The sequence below is a fragment of the Tinamus guttatus genome, unplaced genomic scaffold (assembly GCF_059628265.1).
Source record: "Tinamus guttatus ecotype Peru unplaced genomic scaffold, ASM5962826v1 Tinamus_guttatus_pri_ptg000125l, whole genome shotgun sequence".
Taxonomy (NCBI): domain Eukaryota; kingdom Metazoa; phylum Chordata; class Aves; order Tinamiformes; family Tinamidae; genus Tinamus; species Tinamus guttatus.
The window spans coordinates 4,635,191-4,657,471 of record NW_028288659.1 but is presented as its reverse complement, the minus strand read 5'-3'; the positions used below and the strand labels follow the sequence as shown (position 1 = coordinate 4,657,471).

At 43.8% G+C, this 22,281-nt stretch overlaps 1 protein-coding gene across 2 annotated transcripts in view; it reads left to right on the top strand.

The window, feature by feature from the left end:
• Positions 1-22,281, top strand: part of DGKI (diacylglycerol kinase iota) — a 203,907-nt gene that overhangs the window by 33,621 nt on the left and 148,005 nt on the right. Inside the window, exon 1 of one of the 2 annotated variants that reach the window (XM_088521611.1) lies at positions 4,852-4,940. The exons of the other annotated variant lie outside the window; for it this stretch is intronic. Coding sequence (XP_088377737.1) covers positions 4,852-4,940 — 89 coding nt within the window. Of the gene's footprint in view, positions 1-4,851; positions 4,941-22,281 lie in introns of those variants that run through there. 2 annotated transcript variants of the gene reach the window in all.

Sequence of the window (22,281 nt, the reverse complement as noted above, 5' to 3'; positions counted from 1 at the left end):
ACGGCAAATACACACTGCTGTTTCTTACAGGCATGATGGGATCTTTCTAAAGAGAATTGCAGCCATTTTGCCCCTCTGTGTGACGTTTTTAACTTTCCAGCACCTGCACTTGTAGATTGAACCCAGAGAGAAAACTGTGGATGATGTGAGGCCTTGGGGTCTTTTCAGACAGACAGAGAGGGAGTCTAACCCTGGCATGACCATGTTTCTGAGGAAGGTTCCCCTTCCAAGTCTTACATTCAATCTATCTGGTCTCTTGTCTTACCTTTCTGCTTTCCAGCCAGGTGATTTCTTCTGGAGGTTGTCATCATCAGGAGCAGGTTTTAGTGCACCACTGCTCTGACTTATCCCCTCATTGGGAAGCTTCTCTTCACCTGGAAAGCTTTCACTCCTGTTTCCTTAGCACACTCTGCACTGAGATTCTGTTCCAGAGCCCTGGAACAGGCTGTCCAGAGAGGAATCCCCTTCTCTGGAGATCTTCAAGACCCGCCTGGATGCAGTCCTGTGCCACGTGCTCTAGGTGACCCTCCATCTGCAGGGGGTTGGACTAGATGATCTCTAGAGGTCCCTTCCACCCTTAAGCATTCTATGATTTTAGGATTAGTAGAAGCTTCTGGGTTTACAGCCCCATGTAGAATAAATTAAGGTGTTAATATATTAACATATATGAAGAGGTATCTGAAATACAAAATTTCAGTGGTAAATGAATGTGAGTGGAAATCACTTAGCCACCTCTGTGGCTAACCTGCAGAAACGTTGACTTTCAGTCTGTGTGATATGTACAGGCGTGTGCGCCTGTCAAAATGCTTCTTTTTGAAAGGATGATGAGGAAATAAAAAAGATTAAAATAAATACATAAGGGAGGTGAGGACCAATGAAGGCTTGGAATGAACCATGTCAATCATTGGGTGCTGACCTGCAATCATCCATATTAATAGTCTGGAGACCTAGGGAAAGTGTTATAAATTTCTGTCTATAGGTTTTAAGGAATCCCTATTTCCCAGTAGTAAAACTAAGCCCTTTAGCACAATTCTGAAATCTCCTATGTGCCACAGGGAGTGATCAGCAAATATTCTGGCTGTAGCCAACCCCCAGATCCCTGAACCATAGGGAAATACCCACACATATCACAAGGTCTTGGGGAATGTGCAGAGGCCTCTGTTGCAAGGGAAGGCAGGAAAATCCCAGTGCTGGACTGTGCTGGGGGGAAGGCGTTCCTGACGCTGGGTGCTGATTGCTTCAGAACCGAGCGTATGAGCAAGGCACCGGTCAAGCATCTGAGGACTCCAACATGTGGCTAACGGCTCCAGCGGCACCTGAGGCCTCAAATAGTATCTGGCTTGATAGCCATTAAATATATTAAACTAAACCAAGAGTTGCAAATAAGGTTCATTTGCTTTCCTACAGAACCTCAAAACAATAGTGTGATCTATTGAGACTTTCAGCACTGATCCCTGCTGCCCGCTTCTTTGGTGGTGCCAAGCTCTCAGTGCAAGGGTGGCAGAGGCAGGGAAGGTCGGGAGCTCTCCACCTCATTCCTGCCTCCCTGCTGCTCTAAAGCAAACCCCCCATCTTCCCGTCTGCAGTGGTTTTACCTGTCCCTGACTGCTGCAAGTATAGCTGCAGGTAAACCTGTATCATCTTAATTGCTGGTTTGTGTTGAATGAGCAGTTTTGTTTGGGGAAATTCTCCTGTTTGTTTTAGGCATTAAATATTTAAAGCTTCCATTTCGGTGTTTGTATGTTTTGGCTGGTGAGAGGAAAAACTGCTTTAATGCTTTTTCTCTTTGTTTCTCCTATAGTGTGCTTGCCCTCCAGTGCTGCCTGGGTAAGCAGTTTTCTGAAAGGGAGGCTTTTTCTTTTGCTCCTGATGCAGTTTTTCTCAGTAGCTTTGGGGAATATTTCTCCAGATGCAACTTCCCCCCCTTATGCAGGTCTCTGGGGCTGCTTTAAGGGATAAAAACACTTCTCCTCCCACTCCCCAAAGTTATGTGGCTTTGCATGGCTGTCCCCACTGTGTGCCTCTGGCCTGTCAGTGAGCTACATGGAGCTTTGAAACCAAAGATTCATTTTTTTTTTTTTTTTTCCCCACCTAGCAGTCTGCATTTCTGCTCCCGTGCTGTGACTGTGCCCAGTCTGGGTGTAATGGCTGCTCTGCCATGGTACGTTGTGAGACACAAACATTTCCTCCTGTTGGAAATGCCACGTTTCCTATGTCCAATTGGGAATTAAGATAAACTGTCATTTCCACAGAGCTCTGCTCTTGCTGTCTCAAGTGGCTTTCAGGCTGTGATTACCAGCAAGAAAGAAAATGAGAAAGACCCGAGTGTATGTGTGAGTTCATCAGCCTTGAAAAGGGAGGTAGCTCCTGTGAAAACTAACCCAGCTGTGAGACCTCGGCACATTCTGGGGCAAATACTCAGCTTTTCTTTAGGAAGGCCAAGTTTTGAACTGTAGCTTGCCTTATTTGTCCTGATGGGTGCTTTTCTGGTAGCTAGACGCCAGCGGCTCAGACCTGGCAAATAGGAGCAGTCTATATTGGTCTTTGCGGAGGGAAAACACTGAGATTTTCCAGAAATAGGCCTTTTACTTTAGGAGGAGAAAAAGAAAAATCAATAGATCTGCGCTAAGTATAGCTGTGCATGATGACTAAGATGAAATGAGGAAAAAGATTTGCCCCAGTGCAGGAGCAAGGAATTTGGTGGCTACGCTGGGCTGGGTTAGCTGAACGTGCTGAGCGTGGTGCGTGCGCGCGCTCGCCCGCCGCAGCCAGCGGTGGAAACGCTCTGGGGAACCCGTCTAGCGGTGATTCTCGCTGGATCCAAGGCAGAAAATGCCACGGCCCTTGGAAGGCAGGTTGCTCTGAAAGGCAGGTTGCTCTCTCTGCCCGTGCTCTGTGGGTGTGAAGTGTGTCGACGAACTGGCTCGTGCGGAGGCAAGCGGTGAGCTGTGCCCGGAGAGCCTGACCAAGGTGATTCCTGCCCTGCAGGACTGGGACAAAGGAGGGAAATGTGCTGTCAGCAGGAAGGTGTAGGTGAAAGCCAACGGCGTGGTGGGAGAGCACACCTTCCCCAGCCTTTGCCTGACTCCTTGGTGACAACCCAAACAAGACTACGATTTTTCCTGCCAGAAGCTGTATAACCCAGCAGAGACAGGTCAGGAGGCTGCCCCTAAACGCCTGCAACTGGGGCAGTGACGAGGCTGGAGGCCTTGCTGTCCATCAGTGCCCAAGTCAGTCAGTGCCTCGTCCAAGCTGGGCAGAGGCAGCTTGAAATTCCCTTGCGCTCAGCGCCTGACAGCTCTCACCCCAGCCTCTGCGCCCCGCATTATGAGACCATACACTTTACAGACATTCCTCGGGGCTTAGCACAGTTGGGGGAGTTTTGCTTTATTCTCCAACCAGCCTCCAGTGCGCTGTGCTTAGCAATAAGGTCTTCTCGGGACCCTGGTGGGCTCCTCAGCCTTGCCGCTGAACATGCAGCAACAGCTGTACGTTCTGAGCTTTGCTGCTGCTAAAATACATAAAGGCTTTTAAACCCTGTGTTGCAACCTAACTGTAAGGTTTTGTGTATTTTTAGTATGTCATAAAAATATAAAACCCCACTCTTATTTTTATTCCTTCAGTCGGTGCAATACTAATGGAAAGCGTTTTACCTTGCTCTCATTTGCTTCCCCGACTTTCCAAAATGAGCTAGCATTAGGACCCAGGAGGGAAGGCGTCATCAGATGTTGGCAAATGCTGGCCGTGTTGTGTTTCTATTTATAGCAGGCGTGTGTCGAACCACCTTGCCGTTCTTTTCTTGGCATCAGCTGGACGAGCTCAGCTATCAATTATCCATGACGCTCATACAAGGAAAGCTATGTAAAGCAGGTGCTCAGAGGAGAGAGAAAGGGGAGGTAGGTGACAGGGAGCGATGAGATCTTAGGAGCTGAAAAAGACCCTTTTGCTCAGCCTGAAAACCTTTATTATCTATAATAATTATTATTAACAGGGTTGCTTGCACAAAGTCATTGTGACTGCTTTTGGCTGGTGGCTGGTGCATCCCTCCCAAATGTTATTTCCCCCATTCGTTTTCTTTCTGTAGACAATAAAATGCAGCTTTTTTTATCCTTTTTTTTTTTTTTTTTTCCCTCTCTGTGACTCTAACGGACCTTAAGTTGTGTGTCGTCCCTTTCCCTTCTCTGTCCCAGGTTCTGCTATTTGGGTTGGTAACAGCAGGCTCTAATTTCTCTATGTGAAACTGAGCCTCTGGCTTTTTTCACACTTGGAAATTGCATGTCTACCTTTTGTTTCCTCTTCCACCTCCGTTGAATTTGCACGTAAGGACTCAGAGCAGAGAAGAGAGCAAGTAAAGGGGTGTCGCTCCACTCTTTGCCAAGGACAGAACTGATTGTCAGCTATTTAACAGCCTTTTTTCGATGGCTTGTCTTTGCAGCTTTCCTTTCTAAGCGGCAGGGAAGCAGGACAGCGTGAACTCTGCTCCTGACAGCAGCTCAGGTTCTGACACCATCTGCCACTTAATCCACTTCCAAGGAAGAGTCTGACGTGTGTGTGCATGCGTGTGTACATATACGCTCGCCATGCAGCCATGCACCATTGCAGCAAACTCACACCCGTCAGCTCGCAAGCACTGTTTCTTTTACAAGAAGTTGCCTTTGATACTTCTTTTCTTACTGCCGGTTTAGATTTCTCTGGTTCAGTTTAATGTACTGTGGTGGGAGGCAAGGGAGGGGGCTTAGGAGGTGAAACTGGAGAAGATTCCTTGAAAAGTGAACACTTCCCTGTTCTCCTACCCAGCCTGGCTTTCTGAGGTGTGGGCTTTTCAGGTTTTTTTGACATTTCCTGGCGGTTATGAGTGTGGGATGCATGGATTTCTTCTGTAAAATCAGCAGGAGACAGAACAGGTGTAAACTGTCTGTGCCGAGCTCCTTGGATAGCTGGTAAGTGGTGTATGGGTTTTTCTCCTCTTTGTTCTGTTTTCTCCTTTTTCCCCAGGAACTGTGGGTTTTGGTGCCATAACTGCAGCCTGGTCTGACTGCAGTCTGCAAGTGCAAAATGTGTTTCAAGCTCTCTTCATCTGCTTCCTCTAATAATCCATGGGATCCAAGAGGAATGGCAGTTATAATTGTCATGTGTGACAATTGCCATGTGTGCTGTGTTGTATCAGCTGATGGACAATTTTACAAGCATTTTTTAATACAGTTCATTAACTGCACTGGATCATGTTTGCTCATGACATTGCTGTGTGCACACAAAATGCTGTGGAAAATCACTTGAGAATTCAGACGGGGAGAGAAGAGGAGCATTGGGAAGGATGGAGGGAGGGCACAGTGTGCACCTAGAAATGCCACTTGTTCTCTTTGTAGTCCTCAGCAGTGAGCAGTTTTGCCATTTTTCTGGGGCATGGTAGCAAAAGACTTGAACTGAGTTCTGGAAAACAGTAGCTCCCTCTTCTACTGGGCAGCTGTCACATCTTGATGTTTTGATTTCTTGCTCCTGGATGCCAACCCATAATCTTTTCCTCCCAATCTGAAAGGTCCTCTTTTACAAAACTGGGGTCTTTCCTGGTAAGGAGGAAGGAATAGGATTCCCTTCAAAAAATAACAGAGTTGTTGGGAAGGCATTCCTGTTTCTGCCAAACAAGGGACCAAGAATTCAGTTTGCTTGCTTGCTGCAGGCTTGAAAGCAGGGCAGAGTTTTGCCTTACATTGTCTTGTCCTGCTGAGGGTTTGCTGATCCAGAGCTTCCCGAAGGATCTGGACGGACTGCCATCATCTGCAGTGAGCTTCTGGTCAGGCTTTAGCCTACCTCTCGTAGGTAGGTAGGTGTCTGTGAACTGGTGCTTTGCCTTGTGCTTGGACTTCATATATTTATTTATTGTTTTCCTCCAGCTGCCTTTGCAGACCGTCTCCCTTGATTTCTAGGCCTACGCTAATGGCAGGAAATTGCTTGCAGATGTGACCCTCACAACAGTTACTGCATCACACTGAGCATGGACCAGAGGAGTCCTGCTCTTCAGCTGCACTTGATTTCATCAGTCGCACTTAAAATAAAAATTAAGGCTTTATACTGGATAATGCTCATTAATTAGGAAGGCAAAGGGACTTCATCATATTAATTGGAAATAGATTTCTATCTACAAAACTAGTTATTCGGCAGTCTTGCCTAAACGCATTTTATTTTTTTTTGTGTAAGAGACAAATGACTTTTGGACTCTTTGAGATTGCTTGTGAAGGTATTCAAAGAGGGGTTTATATTAATACCATATTGAAATGTATTGATGAGATTTGAAAATGCCTCTTCCCTTTTCACAGCAGAAAATTGCTTTCATTTGTCACTTCTAAAGGAGGCAGGGGAATAATTCTCCAGCCTCAGCTAGTGATTTAAGATTGATCCAGTAAAGATGGAATATGCAGACAATAATTGATTAAAGAATTTGTCTCCTAACCCTAGTTTCATGCGTTGTGTAGTATCTCATCTTGTTCCCACAAGACAATCCCCTACTTCAGGATATTTTTAAAAACAGTTCTCCGGAAGAAAATATAGTTGAAGCAGCAGAACCGTGTGATGCTGCAGTTTCATTTAGAGGTTGTTCTGTCCTTCATGTTTTGTACTTGTCTGTAGGGGGAAAAACAGCAGTGTGCACGTAGAGGAACTGGACTCCCAGAGCCCATATTTTTGTTGGAACATTCAATCACTTTTCAGTGAAATATAGTCCATATTGCAGTGGAAGAAAATAGTTGTAGCAGGTGTATGTGTGTGTGAGAATCGTGCCTCACTTTGAGTTCATAGCATTTAAAAAGTCCTCCCCTTTCAAATACATTTGGCTTCCAGTGGGGAATATCTTTCAAATGAGTACTAATTAATACTGATATATAGGTCATCTGAAATAAAACAAACCTCCTTTCACTGCCAAAACATCTCGAGGGAATTGGACCTCCCTTCAGCTCTAGAAAGTTTAGCTATCGTTTTTTTTCCCTTTTTTGCCTTTTTTTTTTTTTTTCCTTTTCCTCTCTGCTCTGTGTCTCAGCCAGCTCAGTGCAGGGACAGCAGCCCAGGAGGAAAGCGGCTTCCCAAGGCAGGTGCAAGCGGGTCCTGCAGTGCAAAAGGCTGGACAAGATGCTGGAAGAGCACAGATATCTGTCTGAACCAAATCGAGATGCTCTGGGGCTCTGTCTGGAAGCAGCATGCATTGTCACTCAAATGAGTGCTTTCAAAATGTTTGGAAGGTAACTTTCTACAGCCAGGTTAACCCATCTCTATTGACAAAACCAAAAATCTGATTTAAAAAAAGGGAGGGAAGAGGGGGAAACTAAAAACCTAGAGTGCCCAGACTCCGCTACTCCGTGTAGCATTTGGAAAAAATGTTGGAGAAAAGGAGCAACAAGGAAATGCCAAACAAGCTCCTTGGTTTGCCAGTCCGGAATAGTTCTGGCTGTTCCACCTCTATCAGAAGCTGCTCATTTGGATGACTCTGGCTAGCTATCCTCACCTGCATGGACAGAAACACTGCATAGCCTCTGTTGACTTCATCATTGAAAATGTAATTTCTGAATCTCTGTGAAGTTTAAAATGGGGTATATTGTTTTAAAAAATGAGCAGCAATTTTGGATGCTCATGTTGAGACCATTATGTCTAATTTTCTGAACCTCAGTGCATAGCCATTTTTGAAAAATGACTGCAGCTGTACTAGGCTATTGGAAGCCTACTGCTCCCTTGGCTCATAACTGAGAGTCTCATGTGCCATAGCTCCTTACAGGTGGCAGCAATAATTGCTCTAGACAGGAAACTCTTTCTGTTTGCAATGTAATATCACTATATTGGCTCGTAGTTGCTTAAAAGATATGCTCACACTAATGCTCTTTGAAATGAGAAGGAGGACCAATGGGAAAAGATAAACAATGAGGAAGTTGAAAATGCGATGGGATTCTCTAGTCTATGAAAAATATAGCTTACTCTTTTTTTTTTTTTTTTTTTTTTTTTTTTTTTTTTTTTTGGACTACCCAAACTTGCAGACAGCAGTAATTTGAAGTCAGATTCAGGATGTCAAACTCTGATTTGGGTGTGTTTGTGGCAATCTGGAAGGTAAATTCTGTTTTCCTAGTGAAGTTCTGATTAAATTTAAAATCAAGATGTTAACTTCACATGGAAATAATTTTTCAAACAAATTTGAGATAGCGCATGAAGGAACAAAGCATTATTTACTTACTTTATTACTCTGGGCTTTCAATCTGCATGTACTTGTTTCACGTAAGGCAACTTGAGAACCCCCGGGATAGCAAATCACCCGGACCGGATGATACTCATCTCGGGTTACTCTGTGGGATAAAGTGTGAAATAGCAGAAGCACTGGTGAAGGCATGTGATGAATAAGCAGCTGTTCTTGACAATTGACAAAGCATTAGTGTGGCATCTCCCTTCAAAATGGAGCAGAAGATCCCGGAAATCAGGGACTGAATGAGAGTGTCAGGATAGTGTAGTGCACACTGTGGCTGGGCATGAACCTAGAGTCAAATTACCAGAGCATTTGAAAGAAGGAATCTTATCCCTGCTAGGCTGTAAGAGTCCAGGTAGGCATATAGCAATGCGGAATAAGACTCTGTAGCAGTCTGTAATAAGACTCTGTAGCAGTCAGTAGGCTTGTCAGAAAACCTCTCCTGTTTAAATAAGCTAAATGGCTAGCCTCAGAATATCTACCATGAAATGGGGACAAAACCAGTTAGAAATGCTAGTGAAATGCTCGTTGTAAATAGTAGATGTGTGCGTTCCTATTTCAATCTGAAGCAACACATGTTTTGTATCTCACCCTTGGGGTGGAAGAACATAGCTCTTAACTGTGTCTTAATCTTAAATTTCTGTGGGGTCTGTATGCAGTGGACTGTTTCATCAAAGGTTCCCAACACAAGAGTATTCTCAGAAAGCAACGCAATCCTATTCTCAAAACCCAGTGCAGTCAGGACCCATTTTTTTTTAAATGTCTGTATGAGTATTCTCTTTGTGTGTATGAGTATTTGTGGATATGCAGAGCACTGAAAGCCTATGGCAGTGTAAGCAGAGTGGCTGTAGCTCCTTCTCAAAGAGTCTGGCAGCAGCGGTGGCGTTTGCCAGTGCTGGAAGGCTGCTCCCATCACCGGCATTAAGTGGCAGTTCAGGTGGCATTTAGACAGGCACACTGGAGAACTTGGGGGCCTGCATAGCCTCAACACCATCCTCCTTCAGGAGGTGATGCTTTTGCAAGTTAGTGTCAACACATGGATAAAAGCCGAATGCCGAGATTTCCACCCGTTTGCCCCCTGTGCGCTCTTTGGAGAAGCCGAGCATTTCGGCGATCAGTCAGCAAGACAGTTAGTGTAAATTCGTGTACGAAAAAGGGGAGGGAGGAAAGTGTTTGGTATAGAGTGTAAAGGACTAGGACTTCAGACAGATTTCAGTGCACCAGGGACTGGTGACATTTGAAAAGTATCTTCTCTAAATGTCAAGTAATGCACAGTGGTAGGAATGGTCTGAACTCCTCACACACAGTGATGGGCTCTGGAGCTGTGGGATTCTCCCGGGAATAAGAGTCGTTGCGGGTGTCTCAGTGAGGATGTCTACCCAGAGCATTACTGCAGGTTACGGGGGGGAAAAAAAGGGGAATGGGAGCATGGGATTCCTGTGTGACACAAAGGAGAGAACGTCGAAATTTGTGCATTAGTGCATGTCTGTGTTCATCCATATCTTCTGTGATTTCTCAGAGATCAGTCACTGCTGTAATAATCTTATTCCACTTTAAAACAGTGGATGAAAGAATGCACTTCCACTGCAATTAATCAAAAGCAGTAGGGAGGTAGGAAACCTTTGCCTCACTCCCACTCTTGCTTAGCCTGCACAGATCTTGAATGAAACACACCAGGTGCTTCTGTATTTACTGAAATCCCCTTAACTCAAGGTTTTCCTCGGCTTCAGGGTAGAAAATGTTGGTCTAATCATTCTGAATTGTGAATGAATCACTGGAGTCCTTTGGCTGGAAAGAATTTTCTTTCAGGAACACAGTGCTGTGCTGCCCAAGGTCTTTATTTTTGATTTGCATTTAAAGAAAGCATCTGAAATGTATTATTTTGTCTTAATCTCGATCTGTTTTCTGATGAATATTTATGCAATTGTGAAGAACTCGGCCCCCATGGCCATTTATTTGAGTGTAAAACTGCTACTTTAGATCAGATTTGAAAGATTATTTTAAAACAGAAGCCTGCACGTTTAGCAGAAGCACTGAGGGTGGTGAGCATGGAGAAAGTAGCAGAGATTGGTGTATTTAACCCTTTATGGTCTACCAGGTTCTTTGCATTTCCTTCTTAGGAAGGAACAATCAGATGTCTGGATATTTTGGAAGGAATGTGACTTGGGGGCAGACTGGACCATGCAGGTCTTAAAGTTGTTGGGAGGGAACTGAGTAAGCGGAGCAGGTCTGGGTTTTGCTTTCAGCAGGATTATATCTCACACTGCTGTATTCAGCAAGCAATGTCAAAATGAGCGTGACTAGTACAAAGTGGTACTAAAAGCACTCGGCAGCTCTTGGTAACAAAATATCTGTCTAAAGGGAAAGATGTTATATAGGAACCGTGCCCTCCTCACCACTTAGGGGACAAAGCTGTCAGCAGAAAACTCCTATGAGCTGGGTCAGCTGGGGTAATGGAAAGCAAGGAAGTGAAGAAGGCCAGAAATAGTTAATTTGGACTCCTGTCTGTGTTGTTTATACTGCTAGTTTTTATCAGAGTGGCTTCTGGGTGGTGTCTTGTTAGTCTGTCTAAGCCAAACTGTTGGGTCTAAGCATATAACAGCTGTCTCTGGAGTGTCTCTCCTCTTGACAGCCAAGGAGCCCACCTCAGCACAGTATTTGTATGTGCTGCCTGACAAGTATCAGTTTGCTTTCCTATGCACAGGCATGTTCATTTCCAGGAGCATTTCATCTGCTTCAGAGCAGGGCAGGCTTATGACCTTTCTCTGTGGCTGCCTTACTTGATGTGAACTGTGGACTCCAGGATGTTATAAGTGAATTAAGAAATTAGTACTGTAAAATTGCTGGCATATTGGCATGGTATTGTTATTTAAGATTTTCTTTTTGTTCTGCCTTAACATAACCAACCCTATTCGAAGTACACCTTGCATTATATGTAACTTACGCGAAAGGTGCCCAGAAAGTTGGCTGTAGGAAAAAGTTGACTTCCACTGTTTACTGTTTAAAGTCCATCAGCATTAGGGATTCCCTTTGTATTTCGTTAAACTTGGAAGTATGTGATTATTTTCTGTACAGTTTAGAAAGGGTTTTGTTCAATTTAAGCAGGACCTTGAGTAATTTAGAATTATTCTCTACTGAACAATCCAAAGCTCTTGCACTGTAGAGTAAATAAACCCTTAAGCTGATCTATGCTGACATTTTCCAAGTTACATCCTTCTTTGGCACTGCCTGTTGAGGAGGAGATGGCTTTCTGGAACCAATGCTGTTATCTTCTTTGTTGTTCCAAAGCACACAAGAAGTTCAAATATTGGGGGATTTGGTCATAGCCTGGCAGTTTGTGGGCCTGGATAGTATGAGCTTCAGTTCTTTCTGAAATAATTTGGACCTAGTTCTCAGTGTTACCTGACACCTGCAAAGGCATGGGGTTCAAAAAGATTAGTCAGGGTAGTTTCTGTGTTGCAAGATGTACGCAGGTTATAACTTTTTTTTGGCCTCTTGTGATTTTTTTTTAATTTAAGTTATAGTCTATATTACAGTTTACAGAAAAAAAAAAACCCCATGTCTCCCCTACTGAAATTGTAGTCTCCCCTACTACTGTCCTATCACTTTTAACAATTTCTCCATAAGAGGGGGAGCCTTTTCCTTTCTTTTTATAAAAAATTTCCCTTGTAGTTTACATATTGTGGATTGAAAACAAATTTCAGTCTCTACTGTCCTTCCCAGGATCAAAGTTCTGGGAACATGGGATTCACAAGAACTGTAGTTGCACTTGCTCTCAGGTTGGGAAGGTGATGCTTGTAAGGAAGGAAGGTGAGAAGGGCACATTATTTAAAGATGTGGCTGAATCTGGATAGATTAACAGTGCTCTTAGAACAAAACAGCACAGAACTGAAGTCTACAAGGCTTGAAATTGGAAAAAGTCTGAGACAACAAATGGAACTACTGGGCTGTGTAGAAAATGATTGTCTGCATAGCCCAGTGAGCCGAGGGGAATTGCAAGAAGAAAATACATGCGACAGAGCTCCCAGGCTCCTTTCTGTGTTGTGAGCACCGCTCTGACCAATAGGCGAAAACAGTTGAAGTGTCTCCAGCGGCTCCTCCGCGTAAAGCCAGCTCCATGCAGTCGGGGCTGTGAGCAGCTTCACTGCTTCCCTGGTTTTGTGGCTGCTCCTTGTCTCCTGGAGGCACCTGGGACCCCGGGCTGCCTTTGCAGGTCCGGTGGTGTGAGGTGTTTCCTCTGTCGCAGTGAACAGGCAGCCGAAAGACAGCAGAAGCGTCTAAGCAGTCTGGCAGCTGTGTAAGCCACTCTGGAGGCAGGTTTTAATTGTGCCGTGTTTAATCTAAACACATATTGGAGAGTTCTGGCTATTGGGGTGCAAAACTATTGAAAAGATGGCTCTAGAAGAAGCAGAGCGGAACAGCCTGCTTCAATAACCTGGAAAGCAATGTTGACAAATTTGGGATGGGGAAATCTGCCCAGACTCCTTCTGTGTTGGATGAGAAGTCGGTCTAGACAATTCACTAGTAGCTAGTGCTAATATTCCAGTGTGTGTGAGCCTTGAGATATTGTGAATCACCTAGGGATTTGGATTTACTATTCATATGCAGGCAAATCCCTAAGCCTGACTGTACAACTGTTCAAGGCTCAAGCTGGGTGAAGTGGCAGTATTTACTCACGCTACTTCTGGCCCTCTCCCAAAACTGTTTATTTTATGAACTGATTGACAGAATGCACCTGAATATATGTTTTTTAAACAGTCTCTCATCGTAATCCAGAAGAAATTTAGAAGTTAAAAAGTGTAATTGAAAAGAAAGTTAGTGACATTGGTCTCCGAGTGAAAATTCTTGGACTAATAACTGATCAAAGAGTAAGACTGGAAGCAAAATGATCAGGTTTTGGTCTAGAGGGATGTTATCAAGGGAACAGATTTAGAACTATTAGTTAGTAGTAGTAATAACTAGCAATTGGAACTACTAAAGGCGCTCTGGAAATAATGAGTGACAGCTTATATGTAGGCTAGTCAAAATTAATTAATAGCAGAGTTGGAAAAGTATTTCTCTGTAATGAATAAGTGGACTATAACATGGAGGGTGCAATTCTGTGTTGATAGAGCTGCTTTTCTCCAATGGCATTTCTTTGAATTTAACTATATGCTCATCCAGGGATATATCCTCTTTGAAGAGGGATACAGTAGTCTTGGTACATGATTTTGAGTATTTCTGCTTACTGCTCAGAAATGGTCAGAGAAAGCAAATAGAGCAATAGTAATTTGAACTGTGAAATAGAACAATTTATGGATGAGAAAAGACTCCATAGACAACATTTTATCAGTTTGAGTGGCATGAGCATCAAGTAGAAGGCAAATAGGGTACACTAACTCATTCTTTTCCATGATGTACAAGCCCTAGGCCATCAAATAAACTTATAAAGCAGGTTGAAAAAAAAATACCCAAGGAACTATTTTTCCTCACAATTTGTAATTGTGTGGTGGATTTTGTTGCTGCACAATGTCATAGAGACAAGGGCTCTAACTGTATTAGAAGACCAGACAAATGAACACTGTAAAAATCCAATGGTAGACATGAAGGGTGAAGGATTTGATGCAGTCATTCTCAAGAGATCCTAATGTCTGCTTTGCTGGAGGCAAGCAGGAGCTGTGGAAGGCAATAGACCTGTGTCCTCACCACATTCTCTACTCCTTGAGCAAGCACCCATTATCAGTCAGCTGCAGGCAAAAGGTGCTGCATTAAAAGAACATTTGATCTGATCCAGTAATGCTGTTCTTTTAGCCTTCTCTTTTTTTTTTGTCGTTGTTGTTTTACAGGACTCCCAGTAGACAGAGGTGAGCTTGTGCTCTTGCCCTGTGCCAGCCTCCCCGGTGAGCGGAATGCTCAAGTTTCTGTATTCATCAATAAGGGGGTTTCTCCACAGTTTGGCTGAAGAGCAGGACAAAGGGAGGGGAGACTGAGTGGAGCCATGAGCCCAGAAGGACAAAAAGAGCCATCTGCAAGGAGATGGGGCCTTTACAAAGAAGGGAAATAGGGCAATTGCCCCACATTCTTCAGCAAGGGGGACAAAGGAGTTGGTGAGCTCAGGTGAGAACAGATGGCGGGAGGCCGGAGTTCGGTGTAGGTGGGCCGGGAAGGCTGTAACTTCTGAGTACCTTGGCCAATGGGGAAAAGGAGAGGGCGTCCCTCGGTCAGGAAATTAGGATAAAAGGGGGGCTGCGTCCCCCAGCAAACTGAGAGACCCCACAGGGATATGCCTGGTGGACTCTCCCTTTATTCGAATAAAGTTTTAGGACTCCTCTGTCTCCTTTTTGGACATTCAGTTCTTGACAGCGAGATTTTCCGCACACCGGTGAGCTCAAGGCCCCAGAATAGGCTCACCATATGGGCACGGTGCTGAGGCTGGTCTGTAAGGTCTTGCTGAGAGATTGCTGGACCCCCTAGCAGCCAGCTTGGTTAATGTTACTTTGAGGAGCCTAATTCCTTCACTCTCCATATAAGAATATATAGGCAGTTTATGTGCCTCAAGGTGTGGTTGGTTATCTAAAATACACCTATTACAAAACTCTCCATCAAATCACATGAATTCTCTGGTCTCTTGAACTTTTTTTCTGGGGTTTTTTTTTTTATGGATAGTTCCCATACTACCTGTATGTAGTTTAATAGTCTAAAAAACAGTTCAGAACTGCAGAGAAAGATTAGTAAGTCTGAAATAATTCATGTTACCCACATGGTTCTAGATTTGCTGTCAAAAGCATGTAACCCAGCCCAGGAAATCTTCAACCTTCCTGAGGGTCAGTCTGAAGAAGAGATTTTTTTGCTGAGCTGCCAGACAGATATTGTCACATTTGTCAGTTATCAGTTGTGTTTGCAGAGCAAGAGAACAGAAATTGAAACCATTTCCCCTCCTTTCCTCTTTCCCCATGTCCTGATCTTCATTGCAGAGTTTTACAAGATGATTGAGCCCCTGCACACTAGCACTGCTCTGTTGTGTCGTAGTGAATGCAGTTCATGATTTGTGGAGCATTCAATAGTTGCCTTTTGGTGAAAGTTATAGCAAAGAGTTTTAGCAAGGCAATCTCACCAAAGTCAGTGAGGTCAATTTATATCCATCTGTCCTTCAGTTTATATCCATCCTGTGGCATCCAGCAGACTTCAAAGCTGCCAAACAAAGAATCTCTGCAAAAGTTGGCATATGGTTTCCAGGAAAAATGATTAAAAAGCACTTTCCTGTTCCTGTATATATGTACACAATGCCCTCCACCAGTCCTCTGAGGTTTGGCTGCTACATTAAGGGAAAATTATGTGGTTTAAACAAAATAACACTAGCTTTGTTGTAAGCCTCACCTCTTTGCTGAAGTTTCCCGCTCAAAAGTCTCGTATTTTTTCTTCGTTTTTGAAACCTTCTTTGGAACCTTTGCCCTGGCTGGTTGTAGCTTGGGTTGAAGAAGTCAAGGTGGTCCCCTCAGTCCCACTCTGGATGCAAAAAGCTCCTGGAAGGAAAACAAAAGTTTTGAGAGGGTGAAGTGATTATCAGGTAGCTTGCACTGGCTACTTCTTAAGGATTTCTGATTGCCTTATAAACTAGAAGGAATTTTTTTTTTTTTGTTTGGTATAGGCAGGGAAATTGTGGGGGACAGCAAAACTGAAAATGTAGGGAAAACAAAGTGGGAGGGGTGGAGGGAGAGGAGAAAACAAGATATATAAAGAACAGAATTCATTTTTAGGCATGTATAATCTCTGGGAGACGTATAGTACCAAAACCAAGGTGCAAGGGATGAGCTTCTCTTGTCTCTGATAGGTCCTCTCGAGGGTCTGTCTCTGATGGGTCATTCTCTACCTTGTGCTGGTACCCTGTAGGGTTTCCTTCAGATTTGCAATGTTCCTGCCAGCATGGACTATAAGCAGTGCAGGTAACGTGGAATGGAGATAGGAGTGTTGGATCAGGGGAGGCTGGAGCTACAAGAGCTGCCTCAGTCTTGTTCTTGAGAGCAGCAGGGGAAGAGCGTGGGTGGCATCCAAGTAGTGTAAGAGGTTTTGACACATTCCTAGATGTAACTATTAGGACACTGAGTGCTCATTTGGCTTTGCCTGCTCCCATGTGTCTCATACATCTCTTTGGCATCTCTCACCACTCCACTTTAGCACAAGGACCTGGGGCTTATTGCTTTGACTGTCTGGAGAGGCATTTGCTCCCAGCTACCTCAGCCTCGAACATGAAAAGCTGTAGATCTTTTTAAATAGGTATCTCATTTAAGATAAAGGAAAATGAAGCTGTTTGGGGGAGGCATGTTTTTCTTCACCATAGAGGTACAACTTGAGTGGCACTTGTTAGTCATTAGTGTAATATAAATAACCGGGGTATTCTTATTTGCCTGAAATGAATAACTGGGAAAATTCATGTGAAAGATTCATCGCACGGGATTTCCTCTTAACTTCACAAAGGCCACTGCCTTTCTGGATGCTTATTTTACCAGAACATTGGGATAGAAACTAGCCCATTTACTCCTTTTATCAACTTTAAAAGTTTCTTGATTAATCTGTGTTGATCTTGCCTTTTAATTAATTACACTTAACCTATTTATGGGCCAGGGATTTTATTCACATCTGGACTGTGATAGTATTCAGTATATACTAACCACTGACAAGACCCAGGGGAAATGTAATAATTGATTCAAAGTTGAAAGGTCTGAGAGGGGTGCAAGGTTCTGCAGCCAGTATAGGATGTTAGCAAGGGCTGCCTGTGATAGGCATGAGATTCAGCAGCTATTGCCTGGTTAAAAAAAAAAAAAAAAAGTGCCCAGTTTCCCTTTTTTGGCATTCTTTGTACTTCATCTCCTTTTGTTTCCCTTGCTTTGACTCTTGGCCCATATGATAATTAGATAAACCAAATATAGACCACACATAGCTTATTTTTATAATAACACAGAAGTAGGTCTTCAGAGGGGATTGAAATGGCAAGAGGATAATGATTTACATTTGCTCAGAATACCGAATGGGATACAGAATCTAATCTCTGTGGTAGATCACAAAGAGAGTAAGGCAATAAAAAAAAAAAATAAGGCGAATATTCAAGTTGCTTATCAGGTTTTCAGAGGGAATGCTGGGAAAGAGGCCTGTAAAGGAGAATGAATAATGCTTTATTAAAGTAGTCTTGATGTAGAAAAAATATTGCATGCCAGAAAGATTTTATTTGTCATTAATGTATTTATTTTCAATTTAGATCAGCTTGACAGGCTGAGTATTTCATATGTGCCAATGATGAGAAACCTCCTTCTTAGGAAACTGGGCACTTTACATCTCTTATGAGGTATTTATATTCTGTATTCTTTTGTGTGTGAAAAATACATTTAGAGCTCCTATTGACCAAGCGGAAAATCGAGACTTCTGTTATTTTTTTTTTCCCCGGATCTCTTCAGTGAGAATTTCTTCCTCCTTCTCCTTCCAAACCTGTATGGAATTAACGTCATGTGTCTGTCTGAAACAGCTGAAGAGAAGCAGCTAGGACTCCAACCTATTACAGATCTTACATGTCATGTCAAAGTAGCTTTTTTTTTCTCCTTTGCATTACCATTTGCATTACCATTGCAAAAAACTTTGCTCTTCTGCTGTTCTAAATTCAGTAGCAGGCGCTTTAGATTAAAAAGGTCTTTTTAATTTTTGTTGGAAGATCCACGTAAAAGAGGAAAGATAATTAAGGAGACAAATTGTTTGGTAAAATAAGGTCATATTGAGAGGGTAAGCTGTAGTGCTTTAATGTAAATTTAAATTCACAGCATTACTCTGGACACTAATATTTCTACTGGCATTACTTGGTGTCTATGGAGTTGATTAGGATCAGGTTAAAATGAGTCGTTTTAAGCCCAAAACAAGGGCTTCACACAGAATGCATCCTCTTGTCGCTTCAAGTGAATAAACTTTCCCAGGTGGACACAAGATAAGAGTTAAAAGAGAAGTACCTAAGTGACCAAGTAGGAGCTGTCCTTGCAGCTCCCAGAGGGGTGTCTGCAGCCCATGGGCATGCAGGGGCTGTGGGCCAGGCTGCTGTTTGAGTCTGCAGGGCAGCCCATGCCCCGGCTCTGCCCTGGCTCCCACTCAGACCATGGCTGTCCCTGGTGCTGTCCCTGTCCCCTGGCACGTGGCCTGGCGCCTGCACCAGCCTCTGGCCTCCCCTCCCCACTTGTGCACATCCCTGTCCTCTCCTTTTGCTTTGACCTTAGCTTCTGCCCTCTGATTCTCTCTTGTCCCTGTCATCAATCTGAGATTTAACTCCAGGTTTGACTTGAATGGGGATCGTTACATTAAATTCTTAAGGTTATTTTAAAGTTTGCAGGTCATTAAGCACTTTCCAGAGCTGTACTGAATGCCTCTTCGAAATAGTGCCTTTTAAGTAAAAAGGAACCAGATAATTCACTAGGGCTCTGCTCTTGCAGAACCACAGTTCACTCACTGAAACCAAGTGGTATTAGATTCAATATTGCTGGAAAGTATTTTGTAGCATTTACAACTGGCAAATTCAGTTGTACATCAAGTTCAACTGTTAGTATGAATTGTTAGAGGTAGGCAGTGGATGAATAAATAAATTGAACTTAGGGCAGTATCTCAAAGACTGTTACCTGCAGCAGCTTGAATTAATGCTGAAGGAAAGGAAATCTCAGTAATGAGAACATGAATTGGTTATTGGATAGAACCGGATGGGAATTTTCTACCCGTGACAGAGCTGTCCCAAAGAATCAGATTCACTATTGCTGCTGTTCTCAGTTTCCTCTACAAGCAGTCTACAAGGACCAGCTGGGGGAGGCACATTCCTGGGGAGGCTGAGCCAAAATGGTATGTCAAAATGGACACCCCAATATGAATTGACAGCTCCTGAGGCAAAAGGAAAATACATATTTCTTGGGATAATCTCAGATGAATTTGACTTGCAACACGGACGTGCTGCTTTGGTTGTTGAACGTATTTTGTCATTCCTTAGTCTCTCCCTTATTGTATTCGTTGTCTCAATATGGAGGGTTGCTTGATTTGGGGAACAAAGCTGTCCTGATTTGTCAAACTGTTAGCTTCATAACTACATGCTATGAGATATAGATTAAAAGTTAGTAGGGAATGTTCTGAGTAAACTGTACAATTGTTTTAGAACAGCCCATAGTGATATGTTAAAATGGAGTATTGACCCACTTACATACACAGAGCAATGTGTGCAGTATTAAGGTAGTGGGAAAGTTGTCATAAAATGTGTGTTAGAAGTATGAAAGGGATCCATACTACGCTTAAAGCCCTAAGAGCATGTCTGGTTTGATGGTCTGGTGTGACTCTGCTGGATTTCCTTGGGGTGTTTTGTCAGTATCGCAGCTGAATTTAAAACATATTTTGAAGCACAGGGGCAAGAGAAGACAGTCAGATGTTTATATTCTCTACATGCTAAAGGACATCTACCTTTGGCTGTGTAAGGAGATCTTGTGAACAAGATGTTTTGCTGTACCCTTCTCCCCCAAATCCTTTCTGCTCCACTTTCTTTGCAAGACGGCCCTTACATGACGCTCTGTTTCGCTAGGGCCCACAGCTCAGTCCCCAAAAGGACAAGCCTGTGCTAGCTAAACTGAGCTGAACTCGCAAGACAGAAGTGGTCGCTGAGCAGCGTGCGGTAGCCCAGGGCTTGGCTGGAGGATGGGGTGCCATGAAGGAGATGGACGTGTGGGACATATTATCTGAGGAAGAATGGTTGGAAAGATGTGGAGAGGAGCAGCTGCTCCTAGGATATGGTGGTATTCTGTTTCGTGATTTCTTGATATTTATAATCCTTTCCCTGCAGTCTTCTCTGCCCTTGCTCCTCCACACATGTTCACTTCACAGGCAGAGGAGGTGAAAAATATTACTAAATTTGCTATATAATAAAATCGTTGTTCACTTGGTATTAAATAACACTTAATATCAAATGACTGGAAGAATTGCAAGTTTTTCAATATGTAATCCAAGTGTAAAATTTGACCTTCCTCCTTTTCTTTCTTTCTTCTGGAAGTGAATGCAGTACAGAGAGCTCCTGGAGTCCTTGAGTCATTACTTTGGCTTTGAGGTGGAATAATGTAAACCCAAAGCATATCCCTGCACAAGGAGGAAACAATGCATATCAACAGCTTCTGAACTGCCCACGTAGTGCTTCAAGTGGCAAAAAATAGACTATTGGAATCCAATCATTCATTATCACATGTTTTATTGGCAGGCTGGAGTTATGGGAGGAAGGCGGAGAATTTGCCTGAACTAGAATGGTGGTCTGTGAGCTGGGTTAGATGACTGTAGCCAATTTAAGTCCTTTAACAGAGACACTTCTGAGATTTTTCTTCTTTTTCTTCTCTCCTCCCACCTTCTCACTGGTGCTGCAACAATTCTTTGATGGCTTGATGCTGGAACCTATTTCCGAAGTGACTCACTTCTGTTCCTTTGGGTTCCCTTCTTCTAGTTTATTGTATATTGCTTGTGAGTGCCAGTCTTCGCTACCTAACATTCTTTTAAAGGCTATTTTTTGCAATACCCACTGTTCCCCCTACATTTTCCTTTCCAGTATCTCTCTCTGTCCCCCTCTCTCTCTGTTTTTTATTTTTGAATAGAGACAGAGCCACTCTTACAGTTTTGTTTCAGGGTACTGTGTAGCGTGAGGGGTTCCCAGCGCTGCCCTTGGGCCCTTTCCCCGGTAGCAGCACTACAGGTGACCGCCATCCTCTGCCGCGATGCCTGGGCACCAGCTGAGGGCTGCAGCTGCAACACGGCGGTTCAGCAGGACACAGCAGTTTGATTTAGGGAGCACAGTGCTGAATTACGGCCTTTCTGAGGATTTATTTACATGCTGGACATGCAGTCAGACCCTATGGAAAGAGAGTGCTATCAGGACTGCAAAATCAAACGCGCAGAAGTTGGGAAACGGCAGGACGTTAATTTTACCCACTGGCTTGCGCATATGCATTATGATTCAGTCTTTAATTACACAGTTGCACACTGTTTTTCCACGGGGTTTCTGCTTCCCTCTGTGCACAGGACGTCCACTGCCATTTGAATGAGCAGCTATTCATTATTTTGTTTTTTTTTTGTTGTGTTGTTGTTGTTTTTCCATGTATTGTTTCTTATGCAGTATTTACTGGACATTGTTCAGGCCATGCAGTGAAGACAGATTTACTGCTGGCCTCATGGGTTCAGCGTGTTGGTCATCACCAGAGCACTAATGATGTTTCACAAACGCTCTTTGCAGTGGCCCTGCCTGATCCTGGGTATCAAAGTCCTGTGATTACCAATGGAGATCTGAGCACCGAGTATGCAAGGACGTTAGGAGTCTTTCTGAATATCTGAGGCAACCAGACTTACTAAATGTCTCTGATTTCCTTATCCCCGTTAGCTATAATCCTGGTTCCCACTTTCTCACTGTAGATCCCTGCCACAGGTTTTGGCCTCCCCGCCTGCAAGCTTTGGCATCCCCAGGCTGTTCTTCCATGCAATTTGGTCTCTTCTCTGTGTTATGTTTGCTTAAAATGGCTTACTCTTTCATGCTGTCTGGGTGTCACCAGGATTACGGGCAACAGAGCAGATACAGACTCCTTAATTTCGTTTAATCTAGGTCTGGGTTTAGCAGCCCAGACTAAAACTGAAGGGAAAGACCTCTTCAACCCTAGTGCAAATTAGATCATTGGTCAATGCCGCTGTTGCATTCAGAGCAAATGAGAAGTATGAAGTTTCCAAGGCTTATCCTCCTGGGCAAGCTCCGGAAGTGTGGGATAGATGAGTGGACAGTGAGATGGATTAGGAACTGGCTGGATGGCAGGGCCCAGAGAGTGGTGATCAGCGGTGCAGAGTCTAGTTGGAGGCCTGTGGCTAGTGGGGTCCCCCAGGGGTCAGTCCTTGGTCCAGTCCTGTTCAATTTATTCATCAATGACCTGGATGAAGGCACAGAGTGCTCCCTCAGCAAGTTTGCTGATGATACCAAACTGGGAGGAGTAGCCGATACCCCAGAGGGCTGTGCTGCCATCCAGAGGGACCTGGACAGACTGGACAACTGGGCGGTGAAAAACCTC